This window comes from Podarcis filfolensis, assembly GCF_964270895.1.
Source record: "Podarcis filfolensis genome assembly, chromosome: 9".
NCBI lineage: Eukaryota > Metazoa > Chordata > Lepidosauria > Squamata > Lacertidae > Podarcis > Podarcis filfolensis.
In genome coordinates, this window is record NC_139610.1 from 18,028,353 (window position 1) to 18,054,822 (window position 26,470).

General features: G+C 43.3%; 1 protein-coding gene across 2 annotated transcripts; it reads right to left on the reverse strand.

Moving 5' to 3' along the window:
* Positions 1-1,248: 1,248 nt before the first annotated feature.
* UGDH (UDP-glucose 6-dehydrogenase) lies at positions 1,249-26,270 on the reverse strand. Of its 2 annotated transcripts, none has more exons than XM_083630581.1 (12): positions 26,196-26,270; positions 20,478-20,646; positions 17,678-17,779; positions 15,304-15,504; positions 14,967-15,164; positions 13,622-13,769; positions 13,028-13,122; positions 11,349-11,479; positions 8,461-8,594; positions 5,527-5,618; positions 5,318-5,428; positions 1,249-3,264 (listed from the first exon to the last, which is right to left on the reverse strand). In XM_083630581.1, the coding sequence occupies exons 2-12, from the start codon at positions 20,637-20,639 to the stop codon at positions 3,154-3,156; spliced, it is 1,485 nt and encodes a 494-aa protein (XP_083486707.1). In that variant the 5' UTR covers positions 20,640-20,646; positions 26,196-26,270; the 3' UTR covers positions 1,249-3,153. The 2 variants fall into 2 exon arrangements, with proteins under 2 accessions (XP_083486707.1, XP_083486706.1); XM_083630580.1 differs by having other exon boundaries at positions 25,050-26,196.
* Positions 26,271-26,470: the final 200 nt, after the last annotated feature.

A 26,470-nucleotide genomic window follows, 5' to 3' on the forward strand; every position in this document is an offset into this window, starting at 1 on the left:
GATTTTACCATGCATTCATAGCATCCCTTAGTGTTTCACTATTTAAACATTGCTTTGTGAAAAGTTTGATCTTATCAGCAGGTGTGCTAGCGAACATAGGGATAGCAGTGTAGCATGGGCTTGTGATAGCATTATCAGCAATAGGTTTCATATCCAAGATGTGGATATGAACCATACACAGCATTATGGGAGCTTTTACACAGCACTTGTTCTTGAAGAGGTAATGCGCTATGAAACTTTCCCCAAACAGCTCCTGCTCAAAAAGTAAACTCATTTTAAATGGAACTATTCAAATGCTGCATGCAGTGGCGTAGCGTGGGTTGTCAGCACCCGGGGCAAGGCAAGTAATTTGCGCCCCTTAACCCGTGGATTTGCGCCCCCTAACCCGTGGATTTGCCCTAACCCCAGATGTTGCGCCCGGTGCGGCCAGCCCCCCCTGCACCCCCCACGCTACGCCACTGGCTGCATGCATACACAAGTGTTTCTTTATTATGTCTCCATCACTCTGCGCACACACAAATTGTATAAGACGCTGAGTGCAAAGGCGAAGGACCTCCACTAGATGTGCAAAAGAAAACTCAGAAAATTTGGCTTGGTTTCTCTAATTAGTTGAGACTGACATAAGGTATCTTTAATCAATTTCAATAAAAGGGAATGGATCTTTATGGAAATTGAAATTATCCTTTACGGAGGAGGAAAATTTGATCTTAGTATTTTGTCCAAACAAACTGTTAGAAATTAAGCACTGCACAGCTGGGGCTAAAACCCAAGAATTGCTATTGATCTAAGGAGGTGTTTTATCAATTCCAAGGGGAGAGGGCCTCTTTTCTAACTCCATCAAGTATTTTTTTAAAAAAATGCTGCATATTTCTATACTTCACACTTAAGTCTTCCATTTTGCAGTACTAACCCCTGAAATTTCTGTGTATTAATTTAGGGTTGGAAGGATGGATTTAAAAAAAATTTTTTTTGATGAAACAACTGTACCGTTATAAGAAGGTGTAGTGAAGGTCTGTTCATTGTGGGGTGGGACTGCAGAAACCCTTCAAAAGATTCGCAACAGCATGGTGTCATTTGAAGGTTATGCCGCACTGATAATATTTAGCATCCTCATCAATACTTTTTAGGGCTGGGAGGAATACCATGGTTTTTGTTATATATCTCATGCTGGGAATGTCCTCCCCTGCCTCAAAGGTATTTAATAGAACCAACTTAATACTGGGAAAAGCTAAGCATCACAGTAGACTGTTACCAATGAGTAGACAAAGATTTATTTTTGTAATCACAGTGAGGTAGTAAGCAGATTATAATATATGACATAAGGTTCTGTTCTGCTGGAACTATGTGAACTTTTTGTTCTGGCAATATTCTTGAGCGTTAAGTGTTGAAACAGCAGTGGGAAACCATTGTGTTTCATGGCAGTCATGAATGATACGCGGTTGCTTTATGAATGATGCCCCTTCCAGAAATTGGACTTAATGCAAAAATACATGTTAATGGAAATGGCTTGGGAGACTGTTTTGCCAGAAAGGCAGTTCTAGGGAGCAGTGCTTGCAGTTGATCGAAGAAAAGAGGAAGGATTGTGAGCTTTTGCTCTGCTTCCACTTCCAAAGTATAAGAATGTAGGAAGCCCAAAAAAACAATTAAAAACAGGTGGCCGTTGTATGACTTTTAGCAAGTTGAATAGATTAAAGAGCCACTAACAATGCGCTGCTTGGAATTCCGCTTCCTAGCTCAATGCCCTGGTAATGGGGAAAGGAGAAAGCTGCCTGTTTTCACCAACATGCAGAGCTTTCACTTTAAGTACCCTTGATCTAATAAAATTAAATCTATGATCTAGAGAGAACTGGACCTGGTGTGATCTTCTAGTAAAGACAGCATTAGCTGTAGCAGGGATTTGACTTCAGAGCCACTGCAGAAACTTGGAAAAACCACTTAACCTTTATTTCTGGATGAAATCAAAAGTTGTTGAAACCAAATAGAAGCAGCTTTTGGCCACAATAGGAAGTGAAAACTTCCTTATTCTCTAACTTTCAGTGGAGGCTGTAAAAGCTACTAGCCCATGATTGTGTACCTAAGAGGATAAAGTACAGACTCCCTGTTATAAAAAGCTTATCTTCCTGCTTCCTTGGGAGGATTTTTAATGACTTCTGATGATCAGGTTTGTGGCCTGTTGCAGTCTTGCTGTAATGGTAGAACAGTTAGCAAAATATAGAGCACATATCCAGACCATTCCTCTTTAACAGGGCTCTCAGGTTTGTAAAGTTATATTGCATATGATTCATATACTGCTTAGTACCATATTTTCAGCCAGTTCTATAGAGGCATGTTATTTTATAGACAAGAACCTGCTGCTGAAAGGATAGGATAGGAATGAGGCAGCTTGTCTCAGGATAACATCTAATCAATCATTGATTTTATTATAACGTTACCACAAGGAATGTATTGACCTCAGGCTACCTTCTGATCCCGAAAACCCATCTCTGCAGCCATCCCAACACCAAAATAGGAAGATGTGGTGTTTCATGGGAGCAAAAGACCTTCCATTGAGCCCCGTGGTTCACATATTATGGTAAAAAGAAAAGCTATCCTTGAGCAAGCTGCCCACACCTGCCTAGAGTCAAATTAAAATGAACAATGTTGCATGGCATAGTACAGATTAGCGTATCAAACAAGATGGGAAAATCCCTTTTTTCTTTTGGATTGCAACATACATCATAAAATTTTAAAGTGCAGTTTGTAAACCTCACAGAGTAGGAAGTCCTGGAAGGTTGAAGCTGAGTTTTTATATATATAAAAATTACTAAAATCATCTATGACTGTACAGTTTTTTCACTTCAATGACAAAAGTTCCAGTATTATAAAAATAGAGATTATAAAACAGATTCTGGATTGAAATGTCCCAGCTACAATGCTATTATTGAAAAAAATGTCTTCATTATGAGAAAATATTCAGCATGATTCAGAGTTAAGTACTTTTTAGTCCTGTTGATCTCAAAAGGAAATATTTGAGGACATGATTACCTGTCCCATTGATATCAAAAGGACAAGCACTTAACTGGCTCCATTGTGTCCCATTTCCCCCCATTTTTTGTTTTAATTCATGCTGGTTTACAGCTCCCATGGGAAGAGCCCTTCTGTGACAATTGAAACCTATACCCGTGGCTTCTTGAGAGGAGGATCTTGCAAGCTAAACTTTGGTATGTCACACGAAGAAGCAAACGGAATCCTTTTTGCCGACACCTTCTTCCCAATTGTCTCAATCTGAAAGGAACAAAACATAGGGAGGTTAAGTCAGACAAAGTATACAACCGCTGGTGTTCCCAAAATGATGTTAGGACCCAAAATGTGATTTCACAAGTGCCTTCTGAAGTCACACGGTCCTCTTGGGCCAGTTCAGGCATAAATGTCCCTCTCCAACCCAACATCTCTAATGTGCCAAGGCTGAGAACATGCCTAGGTTTGTGTGTTTCTACCAGGTTCTGATCTGTGCATATAGAAGGCAGCACTCAAGCCAGGAGATCCCTTGTTTCTAAAATGTAGGAATTCCCTTATCCTGAACGTTGCTGGTGCTACAGAAAGGTTTCAATATCTAGAGTCCAGGGACATCTTTCCTTCAGATATCTGAACCAGAATATTCCACAACTATTGCCTTCTATGCCAGATAAATGTTGCAAAGACAGGGAGGATGTATGAACGCCTTAGGCTGGTTCTCAGTCTCACTAGGTGTATTAAGATCCTTACAATGGTATAATGAGGGAACTAAAGATAATTTACTCCTGTCCCCCACCCAAAATCAGGACCATGCACATCAGATCTACCTACATAATGCAGACAATGGTTCACCCCAAATCAAGCAGGCACACCTGAGAGAGGGAAATGAGCTCCAGATTGTGCTTTTATTTTGTAAAGCACATGTGATCCTTGGATGAAGGGTGGTATAGAAATTTAACAACTAAGATAATAAATGATAAATAACCCGGGTTTCTAGCCAATTTGATCTGGACGAAAACCTTTTCGTTATTCTGAATGGGCTGGTCAGCCACATCCTTGGTGTGAGTACAAAGCTTTCTGCTGAATCGTCCTTTATTTTTTCTCCAGTTGCTTGCCAAGCTGCCCCCCCCCAACATTTACAGTAACTCAGAATATTGGCAACTTTTAGGACAAAAGCATGCAAGTTCATGGTAAGGTAAAGGTAAAGGTAAAGGTGAAGATAAAGGTCCCCTAGACAGTTAAGTCCAGTCAAAGGTGACTATAGGGTTGCGGCGCTCATCTTGCTGTTAGGCCAAGGGAGTTGGTGTTTGTCCATAGACAGCTTTCTGGGTCATGTGGCCAGCATGACTAAACCACTTCTGGTACAACGGGACACCATGACAGAAGTCAGAGCGCACAGAAACACCGTTTACCTTCCTGCCGCAGTGATACCTATTTATCTACTTGCACTGGCATGCTTTTGAACTGCTAGGTTGGCAGGAACTGGGACAGAGCAACAGGAGCTCACCCCATCGCAGGGATTCAAACCACTGACCTGATTGGCAAGCTCAAGAGGCTCAGTGGTTTAGACCAAGTAACTTAGCTACATCCAGGGATGACTCAAGGTTTGTGCAAAGGTATCTCCACAGATAAAAGTCATGCACTGCTGCTGAAGACTCTGGCATGGGCCAAGGCGCCACCACAGTATGCAGCCTAAGGTATGTATTGCCCAAGACACTGTCCAGGCCCACCACCAACATCCTACAAACCAATACCTGCCTGGAACAACACGGGTAATCATTTCTATGTTCTGACTTATCATATGGCTTCAAGTTACAAGAAAGGAGATTCCAAACAAACATCAGGAATAACTTTCTGATGGTAAGAACTGTTCCGACAGTGGATGGACTCCCTTGGAAGGTGGTGAACTCTCCTTCACTGGAGGTTGGATGGCCATCTGTCATGGATGCTTTAGTGCAGATTCCGGCATTGCAGGGGGTTGGTCTAGATCAGTGTTCCCAACCTTGGGCCTCCAGCTGTTTTTGGACTACAATCCCCATCATCCTTGACCACTGGTCTTGCTAGCGAGGGATGATGGGAGTTGTAGTCCAAAAACAGCTGGAGGCCCAAGGTTGGGGAACACTGGTCTAGATGACCCCCAGGGCCCCTTCCAACTGTATGATTCTATAAAGCCTAGAAAATACGCAGCACTCTCAGTTCACTCAGATTAATACCAAAAGAGGCCATGATGGTCTAGGGATTGCACAAATCCTTGCTCTGCTTCCCTCTAAAACCATGCAAGGATTTTAATGTGAATTAGTGGATGGGCAAAAGCAAAACTTACCTGGAAGCCAATGCCCTGCAATTCATTATGAAGGTCATCAAGGACTCTTCTGCCATCAAAGATGAACGCTGGCTTCAACATCTTTTTGTGAATTCGCTCGTAATCCAGCTCCTATATATTAAAAAAACCCAACAACTCAGAGACTGTTTCAGGGATGGCAGTTGCTAGCCCTGGTTCTTCTGAATGTTGCTAAATGGCACTCTGTTTACCTTGAACATGTCCCACTCGGTGCAGATAACTAGGGCATGGGCTCCATCACAGGCTTCATACGGGTCTTTGCTAATGGTGACCAGTCGAGACACTGTAAGGAGAAGGAGGGAGAGAAACAGCAGGACTGTGAATTGATTTGATTATATATATATATTTAGTCAATCTTTATTGAGTTAAAATGAATACATCCATACAATATTTGCCATTACAAGCTTACAACATAAGAAAGAAAGAAAAATGCAAGATAAGGACAAGTGTATAAAAATCAAGGAAAAAAAAGAAAAAACATACATAATTATGGAATTCCTCAACATTAAGTATTTTGTTAATACATTGATTATTCACACAATTAGAAATAAAGTGCTGCAAACATTTAAAAAGACTTCCAAGTATTCTCATTGTATTTTATCTGTTATATACATTATACCACTCAGTTACCTGTTTCTTGTGATTTTTCATTATACCTCAGAATTTCAAGGAACAGTCTAATTCTGCCAGATTTCTGTTTACACCATAATTTTCTAAGCATTCTTTATATATTCTCCATTCCTTATAGTCTCTCTGTTTTGTCTGACCTCTAACTCATTCTGTCATCTTTGCTAGCTGCAGGTATTCTACCATTAGATTCTGCCAATCCATTATACTGGGTATTGATTGACTTCCAGTTTCTTGCCACTAATATTCTGGCAGCTGTTATCCCATACATGGTCAATGGTCTTTTTGATTTTCCAAGTTGCTTTGGCAGCATGCTTAGGAGGAAAATTTCCGGTCTTTTTTTAAAATTAAGTTTAAGTAGTTTTTTTTTAGTTCCTTGTATATATTATTCCAAAATTCATGGATTTCTATACAATTCCACCACATGTGTAGATAGGACCCTTTCTCTTTTTTACATTTCCAACACATGGGTGATCTGTTTTTATACACTCTGGCAAGTTTTGTCGGGGTTTGATGCCACCTGTACATCATCTTCATAGTATTCTCCCTGTGAACTGATTTCAATGAGAGATTTGTGGCACCATTTTATGCCAAACATTTGCTGGCACAGGGTCTATGTTGCTGGCAAAACCAAACCACAATGACCCGTGTAAGCCACTTGGGGAGGCTTTTTCTGGCTGAAGGATAGGATGAAAATGTTTTAAATCAAGGCCAAATACACTGCTGCTGTAAAGGACCCCATGACAGTTAATTCCAGTCAAATTTGACTATGGTGTGTGGCGCTCATCTCGCTGCTGTGATGGATAGGCTTCAGATGCACTGATGGAACATGCTGCCAACCATTCCACAGGCTGGTCTTGAACTCTTGGCCCAGAACGGCTGTGTGTGATGTCTGAAGGCATCCTGGCCAGGAAACTACGTGGGTGTTGAGTGGTGATTCTTCCTCCCCCCTTTGGGCTTGAAAGCAGAGGTGATAAAGGCATAAGGAGGAGCTCCACACCCCTGCCTGGAGGGCTGCCTGGGGCCTGGGCACAGTTGGGCTGTTGGTTGCTGTGCCATTGGGGCTGATGGAATGGAGGCATCGCAGTATGATCCTGTGTGATGCTTATGTGTTGATGCTGGGATGTGTGTGTATCAGTTGTGGAGAATTCATAACCCCCACCCACCTAATGTATGGGCAATATCTGGATATTGGCAGTAGGACAGTCCCCGACTGGTGGGCACTGGCAGTTTCCAGGGACACTGGGGACATGCCTGTTGTTTCCCTGCCATGTGCATTTTCTAGTTGTGCATTTTGCCCCTCCTTTTCCAGGCGGAGCACACACTGGTGACGGCAGCTGTCCCACCAGTTCAGCAGCACCGTCTTTCTAGTCGTAGTACAGTGACAGCCTAGGATTATTCTGCACTTAGAAAGCATAAAGGACTCTGACTGGGCAATAGCTTGCGATCTCTGCTATTATAGTTCAGTATGCAGTTATAGTCAGGACTCTGTGTACTCTGTACTAATAAATCAGTAACTAAAGCTGAGCACTGAGGATGGCTGAATTTTGGCTGCAGCACACTTCGTGCTGAAAATCTTATTCAGCAACTCCTCTGACACCCAGCATTTCATCAGATATTTCCTATACACTATCAAGCTCAACTGTATAGTGATGAGGGCTAGAAACGTGCTTTAAAACTCAAAAAAATGAGATTCTCTGGACCCCACATGCCATACTATGAACTGCCCCAACCCCACTTTCCACAGATACACAGCCTACCTACAACTTTAATTTGTTGTTGTTTAGTCATGTCTGAATCTTTGTGACCCCTTGGACCAGAGCACGACAGGCACTCCTGTCTTCCACTGCCTCCCACAGTTTGGTCAAACTCAACTTTAATTACAGCCTAACAAATCAGCTTGCTTGCCTTTTATGGTTATCAACGGGAGGTCTGTTCCATTTGAGCATTTGAGTTGTCAGCAGTAAGGAACAGGAGTTTTCCAGTTTATGCCTCAGTCCTGCGAAACTACCTCTTGCAAGAGACACATTGGTGTTCTTCACTTCTGACTCTTAAATAGTTTTACTTCAAGATGTCCTGCACTAGATGGAAGGAGGAACATGCTCTAGGTTATGCTACTGTTTTTAAGGGTTTCCCACTGATAACTGGGAAACACTGGCCTGTGAGCGCTCCAGTTGGAAAACAGCCTTTACCAGAGGTGTCATGGACTTCGAAGAAGCACAAACTCGGGGCGAAAAGGAGAGGAAGGCATGCTTGGCAAACCCTCACCTGTGATCAGCTCCCACCCAGAAACCTATGTCCCCACTGTGGAAGGACGTGTGGCTCCAGAATTAGCCTCCACAGTCACTTACGGACTTGCTGTTAAGACTGTGCTCATGGAAGACAATCAGCTACAAGTGATCACCAAAGAAGAAGAAGAAGAGTAGCTTGTTTTTATTGTACAGACAAGCCTATGCCCTCAGAGCTGGAGACGCTTGTAAAAAGCAAGCCCCACTCACCTTGATCATCCTCAGATACACCTGGATGAGAAAGATCTAGAATGATTTGTTCCTTTAGCACTTTAGGGTCATAGATATGAAGTTTCGCTCCTTCATCCATTAAATACTTGCTGATGTAGATGCTGGAGGACTCTCTACAGAAAAAAAAACAAAACCCATCAACTTTTTACTGAGAAGCCTTCATGAGAAAGTTGCATTCGTTAACTACAAGCTGCAATGTGATTTGTGGAATGCAAGTGGGCTGGAGGTAGTTGGTGTCCTACAGGATCTTAACTTACTAAAGAGTAAGTCCCCTTGAACACAGTGAAACTTAATTTCCAAGTAAACAGACAAAGGCTAGCACTATAAATCTGGCATCTGAAGCCTCCCGGAGATCAAATAATTTGCATGATCATCATGATTGGACAAACCTGGGGAAACAGTGTCCCTTGTTGTCATAGTCTTATCTTGCAAGAGTAAGTCTTATATTGTAAGGTTTTGCTACTAGCAAAACCAAATGAATAAACAAGGAATAGAAACAAAACACAGCTTTTCAGCAGCTTTTCCCACCTTGCCACAACATTTTTCCAAGCTTGCCATTCTGCACTGTAAAGGTCTCAAAAAAAATGCCATCTTTTCCTCTTAAAATCTGTGGTTAACAGAGTTTTTGTCAACTCAAACGGTAAAATCAGGGAATTACTGCTGAGTCATGGCCTTGGCTTACTCTGTTAATCCTAAAGCCATAAACAGAGAAGGGCCACTCCAGGCCAAAGGTAACTAGAAAAGAAGTTATCAGATGGCAAATTAGCTGCAGGTTATACAGAAACTATATTATATTAGAGCCAGTGTCTCCAGAACATTTTTTTAAAAATACAACTCCCTCCTCTTCTGTGTCTCCCCCCCTCTCTCTCATAATATTCCACTGTCTTAACATGAGCCTTAATTAAACCCCCCCCCCTTTTAACTTGCGTCAAATCTGATCTTCCACGTCACCTGTTTATATGACCAAAATCTGATTTTCACTGCATTACAATTGGATACACAGTTAAGCTTCCACTGTATGGTCCGTTGCCCCATCAGACTGGTTTTTGATCTTTTGTGAGGTCTGTAGCACTAAACCTCAATCAAGCTGCACTACTGAGCAACTGGATGAACATCTGTCTGCACAGCCAGCTTTAAATGTGCATTGAACTCACCACAAGCCAAGAACAATTGCTGGGCAGATAAATCAGAGCTCCAAATAAGCTAAGCTTGGGTAAATAAGAAAGTTCCATCAATTTAACAGGTCAAGGGGAAATTATCTATCCTATCAGATATATTGTTATCCAATTGCCTGGCTTGTATCATGAACTCAAAACCAGGAAAATTACCCTTTTGTTCACTAGAAACTGGTGTCTGCCACAGAATTCCCATTCTTAACTATCACAGCCTTCTTTTTTCACATTATAACAAGAAAGTTTCTAGTTCTCAGAGTCCTATAGATGACATTTCGAACCCATAAAGATAGAACCTACAAAGAGCAGAATGCAAAAAGTACTATCACGGGCACCTAGGGCTTGGACATACCTAGTGGGATTTTTAAATCTTTTTATTTTCTTTAAAAAGCAACCCAGCTCCATGCCATAGCACAAATTACTTCTAAAAGTCACCTTGGTTTCAAAAGCAGTTTGCACAAGTGTCTGTAGGAGTGGGCTACTGTTTAAGACAAGTCCTAGGGCACAAGGAACTAGTTGTGTAGTTCTTGGAATTCTGGCCAGAAAAAAACCCCTCTTTAATAGGGCAGAATTTCCACCTTGCGTCGGAACCTCTCCCCATTTTTGGGAATCCCTATGCAACATATCCCTCTGGGTTACAGGGATGATTGATGGGTGGGCCAAAGAGGCGGGAGACTGCCCAGGGGGCATGGGTAAGTGGCTGCAAGAAAACCCCAAAGGCAAATGGGTCACAGGAAACCAATGGGCCTGTGAGAATTTAGCAACCGTTTCCTGCAAATTGCCCCCTTTAGGGAGAAACTCAGATTCAGAGAAACCTGTGTCTCAAGGCACAAGCTTGTTGCAACATGCGCCAACTGCACAACTCTCTCTAGAGTCAGAAGTGAGGGCCAGAAGATGGGAGGAAAGAGGGGGAATTCCCTGACTCAACCAATCGAGGGTCAGGGTCAGGGTCAGGAGGAGAAAGTTGGTGAGCACAACTTTCTCTCCTTGGGACATGGGAGCATCCCAGGTAACTGCCATTCCCCATTGCGGCACAGTCCCACATGCCCCATCTAATGTTTTCAGAACTGGCAGAGGAGTTCCCCAACATGCAAGGGTTTCTCCTCCAGTGAATCAGTGGGAGAAGCAGAGGCTCATACGGCATATTCCTTTACCTGTGGAGTTCTCCTCTCCATAAGCTACATCGCTGCTTGGAAAAGAGTTCACACAACTGAGAATGTCCATAGGTTATGCAGCAAGACTGTTAAAGAGACCTCATTCAAAAACAAAGAGCCTTTTGAAAAGAAAGATGGGCAATAATGCTGCAATAATAAACAAGTTATTGAGATTGTATGCAACAGTGTTGCTCCACTGGGGGGGGGGGAGACTTCTGTCAGCAGAATGGAAAGCAGCTGTCACCAGCAGTTTCCCTTCCCTCCAACAGCCCCCTGAGCACACCCACTCACCCACATCTTCCTCAAGGGCTTTCTTCTGGAGCAAATTTAGGGAATGTGCTGAAAACAGCTCCCCTCTTCACTCTGCTGATGGAAGCTTTATATCAGGGCAACACCTAAGGGTACAATCTTTGGCATTTATTTTGGGAACAGTGTCCTGTTTTCCTCTGAATGCAGGTTGGGTGTGTTTTGGCTCATGGCATGAAGCAGCTCAGAGAATGGGTAACTTTTACAATTGCGGCTTGAGCTCACTTTGTGTTACCTTGTGTCTCCGGTGTCTTTCTTGAATGCAAATCCCAAAATAGCAATCTTCTTGTCGGTGACAGTGTTAAATAAGCTGTCAATGATCCGAGAAGCAAATCTTCTCCTCTGATAGTCGTTCATGTCGATCACCTACAATTGGATTGGATGCAGAGAGCCACATCAATGGTAATATATAAAAAAAATGTCCAGTAGCACCTTGGAGACCAACTAAGTTTGTTCTTGGTATAAGCTTTCGTGCGCATGCACACTTCTTCAGTTATATTTCGACTGCGTCAGACCAACACGGCTACCTACCTGAATCTATATCAATGGTAATGCAATGTTAGTAGTAATTTCCATGAGTCTGCGCTTTATAAAAGGAGTGCGCAGGATCTCAAATGCCAAAGGATAAAGAAAATGCATGCAGATCAATTACATGTACACATGTGCTTATTCTGCATTAATGTACATATTCTTCCTAGTCATATTTGGTCTAAAATGGTTATTTTAAAGTAAGGAGCAATATCACGGCAGCAAAGCAGCTATTTGGGCAAAGGATTTGATCACAGAAAGCCATGATGAGGATCCAGGTAGCAGTAATGTCCACTAAACTCCCACTTCATCACTCAGCATTTTCAAATGTTTCTCTACAACATGGCTTAGAAGCAGGAGGCTGGATCTAGTCCTCAGTTAGTTGCACTTATGTCCTATAGATCTGAATGAGAGCAGTTAAATCATGACTAAGCTGTGTCGCTGATTTCAATGTGACTTAAGTTCAACTAATAGTCTGGATCCAACCCATGCTCTTAAATAAGAATGAAAAGGCCAATGAGGCTAGTTAACTTCTGAACCCAATAGGAGAAAAAGCCAATCTTGTGATTATTTCAAGCCCGTAGGACCTTTGGTTGTAGAAATCTGCTTCCTCCCCAGTGCCAGAGGCCCATTCCACACCAAGAGGTCAAATTTCCTGGGGCCCTAGCTTCCTCCTTCCTACCAATTTCTGCAAGTGGAAAAAAATGGATCACTAGCGGCCTATGTCCTACCCTCTGGGCAGTCTGACTTTCAGAAAGAATCAGAACTAGGCACATTTTGTGAGATCGATTTCCGGGACTACTTTTGTAGTTGGGTGAGGCAGACTGATTAGGTTGTCAGCTTCACCCTAAGCAATTGCTGGTGCAGATTCTGTTGTATATGGGCTTCTCCTTCTCCATGCTAACCCTGAACTTTGTATCTCTGGATTTTTACTTTATAGAACCCATTGCCAAATCCACAAATTCTCTACAGGCACTCCAGCTACTTGCTTCCCCTGGATAGTTTCCTTGCTGCCTAAAAGACTTGTCCAATTTTCCAAAGTGCTCATCCAGGTATATCTACATCAGTCCTTACTGTGCAGTGCCCTGTTGGCTTCAACAGGACTTATTTCCAAGCAATGTATTTGATGTAAGACTGTCACTCAATCCCAAAGCTATATAAATGAATGAAAATGTTGCTATATTTGAAAGTAGTTTTTCTTCCCAATCGTAACTCAAAAGTGATTAATAATTTGGTCCTGAAAAGCAGCAAAAGGGGTATTAACAAAAGTATTAGTGATGTGAAAATAGATGCTATTCTCAATTCTAACAAAACTCTTGCTAACAAGGTAGGAGAATAATTATATTAATTATTAAGAGATTTAATTTCCACTGCATACATTCTTACCTGTTGCCAGTAACGAGCGACTTCTGACAAGTTCAGAGCCTCACAGAGATAAACCAAATTCAGAACATCTTTTTGAAAACAGCTCCCACCAAATCCTGTATGGGGGAGGAGGAACCTCATTACTCCACCTGTATGATTTCTCTTTGTGCACACTGATCCTAGGTACATTTAATGAGATGCATACCCCTAAAGAGTTCAATAGAGCTTATTCCCAGGTGTTTGCAACCTTAAAAACACCTGATGGGTATCTTTATATCCAGTGATAGCTAACCAAAAAACTTATTTTCTTCAGGATCAATGCTGACCAGTTTTAAGAGCAGTCCAAATAAATGAATATGCTTAAGAAGTTTCTCTCCCGAGAACATTCTATGTCCTGTTAAAATAAGCAGGATTCTGTAGCTAAAGTCCAAAAAAGGAATTACACATTTGGAAAACGTAAAAAAAAAAAATAGGCAACTGTTATTGAGAAAAATCTGGGTTGAAGACCAGAATTAAGAATGCCACAAAACTCATGCTTAGAAAGGCCTGTTGTCTAAACACCATATTGCCAAAAGTCACAACCAAGACAGAAAGAGAGAGAGAGAGAGCATTTACCAACACTGGCTTTCAGAAATTTGCTTCCAATCCTTTGGTCCATTCCAATGGCTCTTGCAACTTCTTCAACATCTGCACCTGTTGCCTCGCAAAGAGCACTTATGGAGTTGATACTGCTGATTCTCTGGGCAAGGAAAGCATTAGCTGCCTGGAGATGAAAAAGAAACAAGAAAACAACCTCAGAATGTTAATTTCTGCTGAAATGAATGGCGGATGACAGATTAAGTATGACAATACATCTATTATGGGAACAGAATGTTAGAAAGTGGGTCCTAGAAAATCCATATATCTTTGTTAGCAAAGCTATTTATTATATTACATCTATGTTAGAACATAGCTACTTTATAGGAGCATAATGACTTCTTTATCAGAACCACAGTCACCCACACAATTCCCCAATACCAGAGGCACATATGTCGTATCATATTACCTGATAGTGTAACTTGGCACTGGACAAAGAAATAAGTATCCTGAGATACTGATTGCCAAGTTTACTTCTAAAGCCACGAGAGCCAGTGACAGGCCACTTGTTTCAGATCTCTTCCTTTATAAACCCACCTGGTGTTGGATTTAATTTGCTTTAGGTTTTCTAATAGGCACTGTCTAACCCCACCAAAATGAAATAGGGCTTATTGCAAAATTCTTCTGATGAAGGCAGGTAGTTTGTGCTCAATCAGCAAAATCAACTTTAAGGTACAGTCAAACCTCGGTTGTCGAACGTTCAATTTCTGTAATGTTTGACAAACCGCAAACTGAAAGCGGAAGCCTAAATGCAGTAGGGAAATTCAAAACGGAAGCCGTGTAGCATGTTCGGCTTCTGAAAATCATTTGAAAACCGGAGCGTTACTTCCGGGGTTTTGGCGTTCAGGAGCCAAAACATTCCAAAATGGAGGCGTTCAGGAACCGAGGTTTGACTGTAAACAGCAGTGGGATTTTCCCAAGCCAAGGCAGCAGTTTCAAGGCTTATTCACATGGGCTGCTCTGCTACTACGAGGACCTGGGTAGGCCTAGGGAGACTCTGGCTGCTACTGACTTAGCTACCCTGATCTGACCAGTGGGCCACACCATCTTGGATAAAGCGGCTGAGGACTTGGGATCAACATGCTACAGACAGTCACACCATGTAAATATTGCCTAGAAGCCATCAACCTTTGTATGATGCCTTGGGAGCATGAATCAGTGGTGCAGTTCAAAAGCCTTTTTGTGGAAACAGACAGATGAAACTTGCTTCTTCTCTGATATTTTGTAACAGCGCTTTTCAGAGGCTGACGAAATACCAAAGATCTAAGCCGATACGTCATACTTTCTCTACTTTGTCGATGTCAGAATTTCGAAGGATACCAACCAGTTTGGAAAGTTCAGATGACCAAGTGTTGGTTGTAAGGATTTTCTCTTTGGGCACCCACTGCTCATAGACAGCACACAGAGCGCGAACTGCTTTCTGACCCTCGGGCGTCTCATCTCCACCAATCAGCACACGGTCTGGATTCTTCAGGTCTTTGATTGCTGTGCCTTCAGCTAGGAATTCTGGGTTAGACAGAACCTGCAAACAAAGACCAAAGACTGATCTGAATCACAGAATGATAAAGTTGGAGGGGACACCCCATGGGTTATCTAGTCCAACCCCAAATGCATTAAAAGAGAGAGATCAAAATGCACTCAATTCAAAATGGTTATTTTACCTGCAAATTTAAGTCGGGTTTCGTGTTGGCATCAAATATACGACGAATGCTCTCCGCAGCACGGACAGGGACGGTGCTTTTCTCAGTCACAATTTTGTATCCGTTTGAGTTCTGCACAATCCGTCTCGCACATGCCTCAATGTATTTCAGATCTGCTGCCCTACCTTTTCCCATTCCATAGGTCTTTGTTGGGGTATTAACCTGGTTGCAGGTATAAGCAAAGGACATTTATTTAGGAGGTTGAAAAAATGTTGATATCCCCTTTCTTGGCTGTCATATTAATGTACAATTCTCCTTCAACTTTGGCTAACTAAGGAAACCAAATTTCCATTAAAGTCCAGATGTTAAAATAGGTACTACAGTGGTGTATTTGCCTTCAAGCCTACAATCTCAATTAGTGTTTGAGGAATAATATCAGGCAGGGATTCAGCTTGGGTATATTTATTAAGCTGCAATCAAAGGAGGAATTTTCAGGGATTCTACCAGAGGCCTCTTCAGCACAGCTCAATGCAGATTATGTGGCAAAGCCAAATGCCTATAAGAGCTTTAAGATCAGACTAGCTCTCTCACCTGCTCAACTTAAGGACTCTGCTGTTCTTTTTTTTCTCTTGAAACAGGCCACCTCTCCCAAAGAAACACAGAAACACATAGTCACACAGCTTACATGCACCCTAATTTATTGAATGAAGAAAACCCTTTCCAGGTTTGGGGAGTGGGGGGAGGCTTCAAAGAAAAAGTAGTTTAAAATAGTTTAAAACAGGCCTCGGTACAACTTGCATCCTCTTTATGTGAATGGCTACATCCACGAAAAAGAACTGCTGATATAATTCCTTCTAACATAGAGAGATTTCTGTTCCATTTGTTCATCCAGCTGCTGGCTGGCACAGTGAATGAAAGAGCTAGCAGAGCCATCTATCACAACACAGCTACTAAAGAAGCATCCCTAAACTCATGCCCAATTTATGAAAAGGCCATTCATGACATCTCTTCAACTTTAGTGCTCTGAAATATTTATTCTGGAGGCAAAATTGCTTTTTGCTTCTCCATGCCCTTTGATTCGTTTTCTCTAAATTAGGAAAAGGAGTGCATTTCAGCAGCTGAATCGTCTGAATCCCAACACACAGAAGAATTCTGAACATTGATTTCCAATTTGTTAATTATCTAGAACATACTGTTAACAAGATGAGAGCTGCAATTCATTTTTCAAAGTCCAGTCGGGGGTGTTCTCTCCTCACCCCCAACACTTTTTATGGGATGGGCTATGACTCAGTGATGGAGTACAGTACATGTTTTCCACACAAAAAGTCCCAGATTTAAACCTTGATATTTTCAGGTAAGGCTAGGAAGAACTCCTATCTGAAAGCAAAATTATTCTACCATTTAAATCTGCAGGCACCACACAAAATTGTCAGTGCTGCTGCTATTTACCGTATTTTTCCCTCTATAACACGCAGATTTTTTCTCCTAAAAAGGAAGGGGAAATGTCTGTGCGTGTTATTGAGCGAATGTGTGGTCCCTGGAGCCAAATGGCAAAAAAAATCAGGCAAAAATCAAATCGCGCGTCTCGGAGAAGGGAAACCTGAAAAGAGGAAGTGGCTGCTTTCCTGCATTCTGCCTCAGGGTCTTACTGCCCACCCTCCTCTGTTTCCTTGCTGTGTTTGCTCAAACGGAACAAAGAGCAGGGAAAGCCCCTCCCCTCCAGGCAAGCAGAGGGGAAAGCAGAGTGTCGTCTCTGTGCTCCGGTGCTGCTGAAAACATGCAGGAGGGAGAGAGAGAGAGAGAGAGAGAGAGAGAGAGAGAGAGAGAGAGCGCGCTGGCTGGCTTGGGTGGGTAGGTGAGGGAAAACTTTTACCTTCCTTTCCTCCCTCCCGTTATACCCCTCTCCTGCATTCTTAGCCAGCTGCTTCTCTGCACACCCCTCTCGTGCTCCTTGTCCATTCTGTATTTTTCCTTCCTTCCCCACTTAAAATGTGGTTAAAAAGCATGGATCCACATGGATCCTCAGGATTTTTGCATTGGGTCACCCCAAATTCACCATCAGATCACATGTCTGTGGCCACAGCATGAAGCACAAAAATGATACATCCACTGTTTCATTCAGAATGTTTTTTCCCTTGTTTTCCTCCTCTAAAAACGATGTGCGTGTTATGGTCAGGTGCGTGTTATCGAGCGAAAAATACGGTATATTTGTGCTTGTGGAACTCACAAAAAAGGGCAGAAAGGTTTTTGTATATCTGTGCAAACCACTCCCTCCCTAACATGAACCAGCCAGCTGAGAGTAGCTTATTGAGACAGATGGAGAAAGAGACTGTTTTCTCCCACTTCCCAAAATTCCTGCCCCTAGCATTATTCAAGGAGGAAAGTAATTACTTACAGAAATAAACACAAGATCAGCATCTCTGATGGCATCATCAATGCTGGTAGAAAAAAAGAGATTCTTTCCTCTGCAGGATTCTACCACTTCTTTTAGCCCTGGCTGGAAAAATATCGGCAAGTTATTTAAGGGTTAAAATGTGCTTTATACCTGAACAAGCAGCATGCGTTCCCCATAAGAGACCCCCAACACCTTTGATCGAGATATTTTGTTCTAATGCTTGGCTTGTGATCATGTACGAACCAGGAATCATGGTTCAAAATAAACTCCAGTTTGGTAAAGGAGTCCACTTCAGAACCATGGTGTGAAGTTGGTTTGTTTTCCAATTAACGAGTTTATTATAAACCAGGATTTCTGGCCTGCAGATTAAAATGTCAAGAATCAGGGAAACCAAAACTGAATCCTGGGCTCATTGCTCCTCCCAGCCTCTGTGGGAGGAGGAGAGGCGACTGCTCAAGCCAGAGGCTCTGATGGGCTTGCATAAATTTGTACATGCAACCCTAAAACATGGTTTAGTATTCTGTGCAAACCCAATCACAATGTCTGGCATGTACAGTGGTACCTCTGGTTACGTACTTAATTCGTTCCAGAGGTCCTTCAGGCTACAGACTCCGCTAACCCAGAAATAGTACCTCGGGTTAAGAACTTTGCTTCAGGATGAGAACAGAAATCGTGCTCCGGCAGCACGGCAGCAGCGGGAGGCCCCATTAGCTAAAGCGGTGCTTCAGGTTAAGAACAGTTTCAGGTTAAGAACGGACCTCCGGAACGAATTAAGTAGTTAACCCGAGGTACCACTGTATTAAGAAGCATACCCAGTTCCCACTGATCCATCTCAGTATATATACTTTATACTCTGGATTAAAATTTAACTCACCCAGAGAAACAGGGCTTTAACAAAGGCCACTTGCCATTATTTACCCTTGATGCAACCTGAACTATAAACTCCAGCAGCTGTTTTAAGAGTAACATATTCAGGTCATAGGGCTGCCATAGGTCTGGTTTTCTCTGGGATTTCAAAGGTGGCGCTTTGTCCTGGATTTTAGGCAGGTTTTTGTAAAAAGAAGCTCAACAATGTCAAGAGTTTCCTTAAAAAAGCTCAACAACCTTTGATAGCAAACCTATCAGGTCATAAATTCAAAAAATAAGAAACACTTTAAATCTCAACAATTTTAAGGAACTCAGAATTCTAAGTGCCCCATCCCTTTTTGAAGACTGACTTAAAACAACATGTCATTTAGTGTAATTTTGTGCCACAATTTGCAGCAATTTTCTAAACAGAAACAATAATTCAATGTTCTATTGAAAAACATGGCTGTGCTTCTGCCAGTGTACCCTAAAACAGCATTAACCACTGCTCTGATGTCAGTGGCAACCACTTCCCCATGTCTTGAAACAGACATGTTTCCCATTAATAAACCATTTGTGAGGTAGATAAAATTGAATCACCGCTCTACAGTCAGAAAGAATGTGCTGACTCTTCACAGAATTGTGCAATTCCTGGATGTGCAATGAATGTTCATTTTAAATAACCAAATGGCAAACCCAGGCCCTAATCAGCAAAAGAATAATCTTTCATAAAGTGTTATGTTCTTTAGGGAAGCCCGAAAATAACCAGATCTAATGCCCTGTCCTGAAGCATCTAATCCTGTAAACTTGGAACAACTTCCAGCCATTAACATTCAAATCAATTTTGTGCCTCATAGAGTGAAAAGGATTGAGTGTCTCTTGTTCCTTCTACAAACAAACTTGGCTACTTTTCTGGCTCGGGGAGCTAAGCCACATCAAGGAACTCAACCCTTTCAATGACGTGGATGTGTTATATGACTCTTACACATAAAAAAAGAGGCCAGAGTTTTTCCTTTGAATTCCAGGTCTGCACCCACACCTGCAGTTTTTAATTATGTTTTCCTCCTGCTAGTTGTGCAACTAAAAGAGAGCAGTCCACACTACATCCTGTGAAATGTTGCTGGTTGTGCTCCATTTCCTAGCGCAAAGTTAAGCACCTCTTTAAAGGGGCACAAATGATTTCAAGCTCTTAGAAGTGTTGCATATGACTCACTGCTTGGCCATTGTCAAGTCCTCCTCTTTTGCTATTGTTGTTGTTGTTTAGTCGTTTAGTCGTGTCTGACTCTTCGTGACCCCATGGACCAGAGCACGCCAGGCACTTCTGTCTTCCACTGCCTCCTGCAGTTTGGTCAAACTCATGCTGGTAGCCTCGAGAACACTGTCCAACCATCTCGTCCTCTGTCGTCCCCTTCTCCTTGTGCCCTCCATCTTTCCCAACATCAGGGTCTTTCCCAGGGAGTCTTCTCTTCTCATGAGGTGGCCAAAGTATTGGAGCCTCAGCTTCAGGATCTGTCCTTCCAGTGAGCACTCAGGGCTGATTTCCTTAATGATGAATAGGTTTGATCTTCTTGCAGTCCATGGGACTCTCAAGATTCTCCTCCAGCACCATAATTCAAAAGCATCTTTTGCTATTATATTACTATTAAATTCCCCTTCCATCATGAAGTTCACTAAGTGGCCGTGGGTCAGCCACTATTGTTCCGTTCTACCCAGTTCACTTGACTGTTGTGAAGGTAAAATGGGATTTTGCCACCCTGAACTCCTTGGAGGAAGAATAGGATACACATGCTAAAAATGACAATAGCATTAAAAAATAGCAATAGCAAAAAAAAAAAGTAAAGGAAGCACACATTTTGGGAGGCATCTAACAATGAGATACAGCCCGGAAGAGATATGTGACATGACAAGTGTAGTAAGGTAAGAATGGAAAACCGCATTATTAAAATTCAGTTACCTCATAAATTGGAAGTGTATCAGAATTCCATGCATTGATTCTAGCTTCATTTACATCAACAACAGTGACTTTAATTTTCGGACACATATGTGCAATGACAGAACACGTTGGTCCACCTACATAACCAGCACCAATGCAGCAGATTTTCTTAATTTCAAACATGATTGTTCTGGTGAGAAAAAAGAAAAAATTGGGAAATGTTCAGTTTAAAACTACTGTGAATGCTAAAACCCAGTCACATTCTTATATTACGCACAAATTTAAAAAGGAACATTTTCGGATACTTAAGTGCTCCTACTTATTCACAGTAAATATGGCATAAAACATTCTCCATTTGGAAATGTTTTAAAGCCCGGCTTACGCCAACTCAGCAAGACATTTAACAACATCTGTGAATCATTATGAAGACAGCAAAAAATTTCTAGCAAGGCCAAGTGAAAACACAAGTGTCTCCCTTGTAGAAAAGCTTTACACAGCTTCACAAGCAAGTAATTGTGCGGGTTACCTCACCCACATAGCTCACAAATACTGCTTCTCTACCCCGCAGCCGTAAGAGCACTGTATGTTTCCCTGTTGGGGAAATCGAGTCTTGCACTATGGCAGCTACAGAGTTCTGTGCACACTGCTCTCCTAATCTTTTTCTTATGGTAGACTAGGAGCATGAAGGCGCCCAAGCTGTCATAAAACTGTCCCTTACCCAGCCAGGGAAACAAGACAACACTATGGTGATTGCCCATCTGGTCCTCAGTCAGTATTCTGATGGGTCTGAATGCACCATTGGTCTCTGACTCAGCGGTCCTTGCAAATGCTGGGTTTCCCTATAAAAGTGGGGTATCACAATCATGCCAACTGACCCTGCCTCTCCAGCACATCCAACATTCATGTGTTGGTCATCACATTTCTATTCTTGCCTTTGTGCAAGATGTGTGGGCTCCGAATTTGTGCAATCCAAACCTACGCACAGGTAGGCATCTATGCAAAGTGCTGAGACGCCCCTCTGGCCCAATATCAACCCTCTTCCCTTCCCCAGAATCCCAACGTTTCTCCTGGACACAATCACTGAGCAAAAGAGTTTTCAGAATTAAGAGAGATCTGGCAGGCATATAACTGGTAGGAGGAAAAGAGAGGCACAAATGAGGTTGTGTCTCTTGCTAACCAAGTGGTTTTTTAAAAAATGCAGGCCTGTTAGATGAGAACCAGCCTTTGCAAAGAGCCGCAGTATGGTACGTTGCAAGTCCTCCTCCCCTGGATAAACACTGTAGGCTTCTCCAGCAGCTAGAGTGAAGGGCCTATATTCACAGAAAAATTCAAAAGCTGCATTGTAGCCACAAAATAGGATTATCAGCTGATGCTCCCAAGAGGCCTTGCTGAAGGATGACTGAGTTACAAACCTTGCAAGGGGAATGTCAGAAGAAGTCCAGGCAGGCTTACATGGGCAGCTCAAGGTAAGAGTATGGAGTAAGGGTCCGAACATTACAGTAGCATTCAGCCCCTTTCTCAAGAAGTGATATTAGCAGCGGGTTATTGTTGCTCTTCAGGCTTACAGAGAGAAATAAAAAGAGCCAGTGTGGTTGAGTGTCAGACGGCTACACAAGAGATCAGAGTTCAAATCCTCACTTAGCCATGAAGTTCACTGTATGACCTACCTCTCAGCCTAACCTACCTCACAAGGCTGTTGTGGGGATTAAATGAAGATGGGGGAACCATGTACACCATTGAACTTCTTGGAGAAAAAGGCAGGATATAAATGCAATAAATAAAATGAAAGAACAGAACAGAATCTCAGGCACCGTATGAAGCACTGTGTGGATGCAGGCAAATTGACATAGGAGAGATACTGAATTTTCTTAAGGAAAATAGAAGTAAAAGTTTTTAAGGTCAACCGTTATTAGTGTTATTAGCTACTGGCAAACACACAAGCCTCTCTGAAATACGATCTTTTCCCTTCCCAGCAGAGGAAAATGAATCATTGAACTTGGATGGAATGAGGAAAGGGGTCTGTTGTGCAAGAGACAGTCAACCGAATATGTGAGGATTTCAAGAACTGGTTTGCCTTGTGCTTGCTTGTGGCTTAGCCGCTCAGAAGCTGCCCCAAACCGTTCAAATTACAACATTTCTGTTTTCCTTCTTCAGGCAATTTGTTTTGGGACTGGTTTGATTGGCTTTCTCTCCCAGCTTCCGTACTTTGTCTATCACAATTTTGCCTAGGCAGAAATTAGAAGTCAAGCTAGATGCATCTTCCATTAAAACCAAGAGGCTTTTCGCCACTGCTGGCTAAATATTTACCGGTAGTTTAGAATATCTACCTCAATGAAATTCCATCGGCTCTAGTTTTCTCCCTGCAGACCACTTCAACTCCTTTTCATGCAAGATAGGGATTAACGGTACTATCCTCTTCTAGATCATGGGTGCTAGTCATGATGGCCATGTACTACCTCAAGGATCAGAGGCAAGATGCCTTTGAATACCATTACAGTGGTAGCTTGGTTCCCGAATGGCTTGACTCCGAAACAAATCGGCTCTTGAACGTCGCAAAGTGAGTGTTCCGGTTTGCGAACTTTTTTTGGAAGACAAACATCCTTTTCAGCTGTTGGCATTATTTCCGGGGCCAATCAGAAGCCGCGCCTTGGTTTGCGAACGTTTTGGAAGTCGAATGGACTTCCAGAACAGATTGAGTTTGGGAACCAAGGTACCACTGTACTGTGAATCACAAGTGGGGGGATGGCTGCTGCACTAGGGTCCTATTTGCAGACTTTCCATGGACATCTGGTCATTCACTGTGAGAACAGGATGCTGGTCTTACATTTGATCCAGCTCTTCTTATATTATATTCTTATGCTGATCGAATTATTCATGCTACCAGGAGAAGGTGTATGTGTATGTGTGTGCATGCTAACATATGTTCCAGCGAAAGACTCATTGAAAACATGTCGTCAGTGAAAAGAACAATCTTCTATCTTTTTTACCTCCGTATCCAATCATGAGAATGCAGCTTCGAAAGTATGGAATGCCTATGCTAACAATGATGGCTAATATTTTATGGATCTATCTAATAACATTTGCATAATTATTCCAAGAGTTCAAAGCATTTCACATGTGTTGTCTAGCTGTAATCCTTATAACAATCTCAAGATAAGTCAATTATTATTCCTTATAGTGCAAGGGAGGCTGAGCCCAACTAGTGAGCTAACTCTATATAACAAAATAACATGGGCAGAGCAATCCTATACCAATTATAGGGACAAGATATATCGCTGCTATGCTAGTGGAATTGCTGCTCTCTCAGTCCAAAATTCCTCAATGGTGCCAAAAGCCAGCAGGCACATCCTAGTGCCCCTCTCTGGGAAGGGCATTCCATAGGTCTGGTGCCACCACTGAGAAGCCCCTGTCTTGAATATGGGGGGGGGGGGGTATCTGGAGGAGGGCAGAATATCTGAACATAAAGGGCAGGATGATATGGAGGCAGGTGTCCTTTCAGGTACCAGAGGGAGCTCAGTCCCAAACCGCAAAGGCCTCAGTCTGAAGGTAACACTGGCACCAATATTCTGGGCCCAGAAATAGACCAGGAGCCACTATAATTATTTAAGCATTTGCTACAATATGAACTTGAGTTAGTAAGAGTGCTGGATTGGAGAAACCGGGCTTCAAATGCTTGCCTAGTCTCAAAGTCCACCAGGTCAGTCACTCTCAGTCAGATTCGCTTAACAGGGTAGCTTTAAGGATAAAACACGGCAACTTCCATGTAGAGTTCTGAGAAGCTTTGAGAAAAGGTGGGATACATATGTAAGTAAATATTTATAGTAAGAACACTTCAGAAATGAGTATAGTAAAATGGGATGTATTGTTAAAAATTAGTAGTGGCAACTTATAAATTGCCTCCTGATTGACTTCCAGAAGGCACACATTTTGCACACAGAGAGTATTAAGTGGCTGTGGTAGTTATTCCAGATCAATTTATACAGATCACAGACTGGTGGAGTGATCTTTGTGCAAAATAAATTATTCTCGAATACTTCTAAAGAGTAGCCCCATTTTTAACAAACCCCCAAAACAGACTCACTAGATCTATATGCAAACATCTGTAAGGAGACAATGAGAGCATTTCAGAGCAATTCTGAAATAACTGCTTTCAGAAGAACTGAAGTCTCAAGTTATTTGGAGTCTTAAATTCCTGCGTGTGTACATGTAGGGATACCACACACCGATAGAGGAAGCAGCATTGCAAAGCGGTTGGAAAAAAAACCCCCACAAGAGTCATTCAAACGCCCTGACAAAGGCAGCCTTAGTCTTCTTCTGAAAAGGGAGTATCTCTGGCATGCCTTAGATTAAACAGCAAGCTCCCAGGGAAAGCCATAAAATTTAACATCAGCGAAAGGCGAAATATACACGGAAACCAAGGCAATACACACCCTTAAACCTCCTGCAAAATCAAACGATCCCTTTGTCCGGTAAGAAAAAGGCTTTGGTGAAAGGGTTTCATCCAGCGCGGGCGGGGGGAGCAACCCCGGAAAAGCGAGGGTGGAGAAGAGGAGAAAGTCCGCAAACATTTTAAAGAGGGAAGGGAATACATACAGCGATCCGCGGTCCCGGTGCCTTGGATGGGCAGGAGGCGAAGGAGGCTGTGCCGCAGCTGGACGGAGCAGGAGCGGATGCGGCCAGGCAGGGATCGAGCAGGCGAGTGGATCCCAGGCGCCGGCGCCGCCCCGCTTTTAAAGAGCCGCTTTCCTCTATTTCCCCCCCCCGGAGGGCAGCGGTGGATCCCTCCCCTTTCCCGCCCGGGCAGTGGGAGGGAAAAGTGGGGCCCGGGGGCGGGAGGATGGCGAAGATCTGGCCGGGAGGAGCGAAAAAGGAAGGCGGCGATCGGGCTAGGAGATCTCGCGCTGCGGAAGAGCCAACGAAGAATCCGCCGGCATGTTTGGGAGTTTGCAGGATGGATGGCTGAATGAATGAATGAAAGCGGGATACTGGGAAAGCAGTACTGGGATGGCTGGAAAAGAGCGAGAGAGCTGGAACAAATCCGCAGGGGGGCGAAGGATCCCTGGATCTCGGAAGGAGGAAAAGCAGAAGCCCATGCAAGGGATCGGGGACGAAAGGAGGAGACAGTGAGGGGAAATGAGATTTATTTTTGGAGCCTGGAGGTATTTGGAGGCGGCCAAGGCGAGCAGCTCCTACCGGAGAGATGAGGCGGGGAGATTTCTGGGGAAGCATAAAATGCGGATGGGAATCGTTTGGGAGAGCGAGGTGTCCTCAAGGATCTTGAGGGGACGAGCGGGGTCTCTTATTCCGCCTCTCGCTTCCGCCTCCTTCCTCCGGCGAAGGTGCTGATATTTTTATTATTAAAATTAAAACCCCGCCCATTTGGCTAGGTTTCCCCAGTCACGCTGGGCCGAGGCCCCCAAGCTGGCCTCTCTCTACCTTCTCCCCCAGCGAGGAGGCCCAAGAAAACGCCGCTGCCCGAGGCCTAGTCGCCTCTGGATTCCCGCGCTAAGGGAAGCGGGCTGGGTGTGGCGGCAGTCAAGGCCTCCGGGGCCGCTTCGGCCTAGCTGCTGCTGCTGCTGCCCCGGAGTTCGGTCTCAAATCCTCGCTGCACACCCAGGCGAGCGCCCTGAGGCGGCGGCGGCGACTACGAGAAGCGCTTACGCTTCCCAGCCCCGCCGCAGAACTTTCCTCCCAGCCGCCTCAGCGACGTGGCTTTTCCCGGGCCTGGCCAGGGTTTACCTCACGCGCTCTCCGTCTCCGGACGGCCGAGCGAGCGAGCGCCTCGGTTCCTTCGTCCAGACAGGCCTCGTTTGAGGGGAAATTAAAGCATTTGGGGCGGGGGGGGGAGAAATCCGTCTGCGGCCGCCCCTCACGGCTGAGCTTTTATTTTATTTTATTTTTATTTTTTATGGAGGCTTTTATTAGGTGTTGCTTAGGGAAACGGGATACGCAGCGACCTTTTGATAAAAGACTGGGGCCGGAGTGGCTTGACCGCCACATCTCTCTCTTCACTG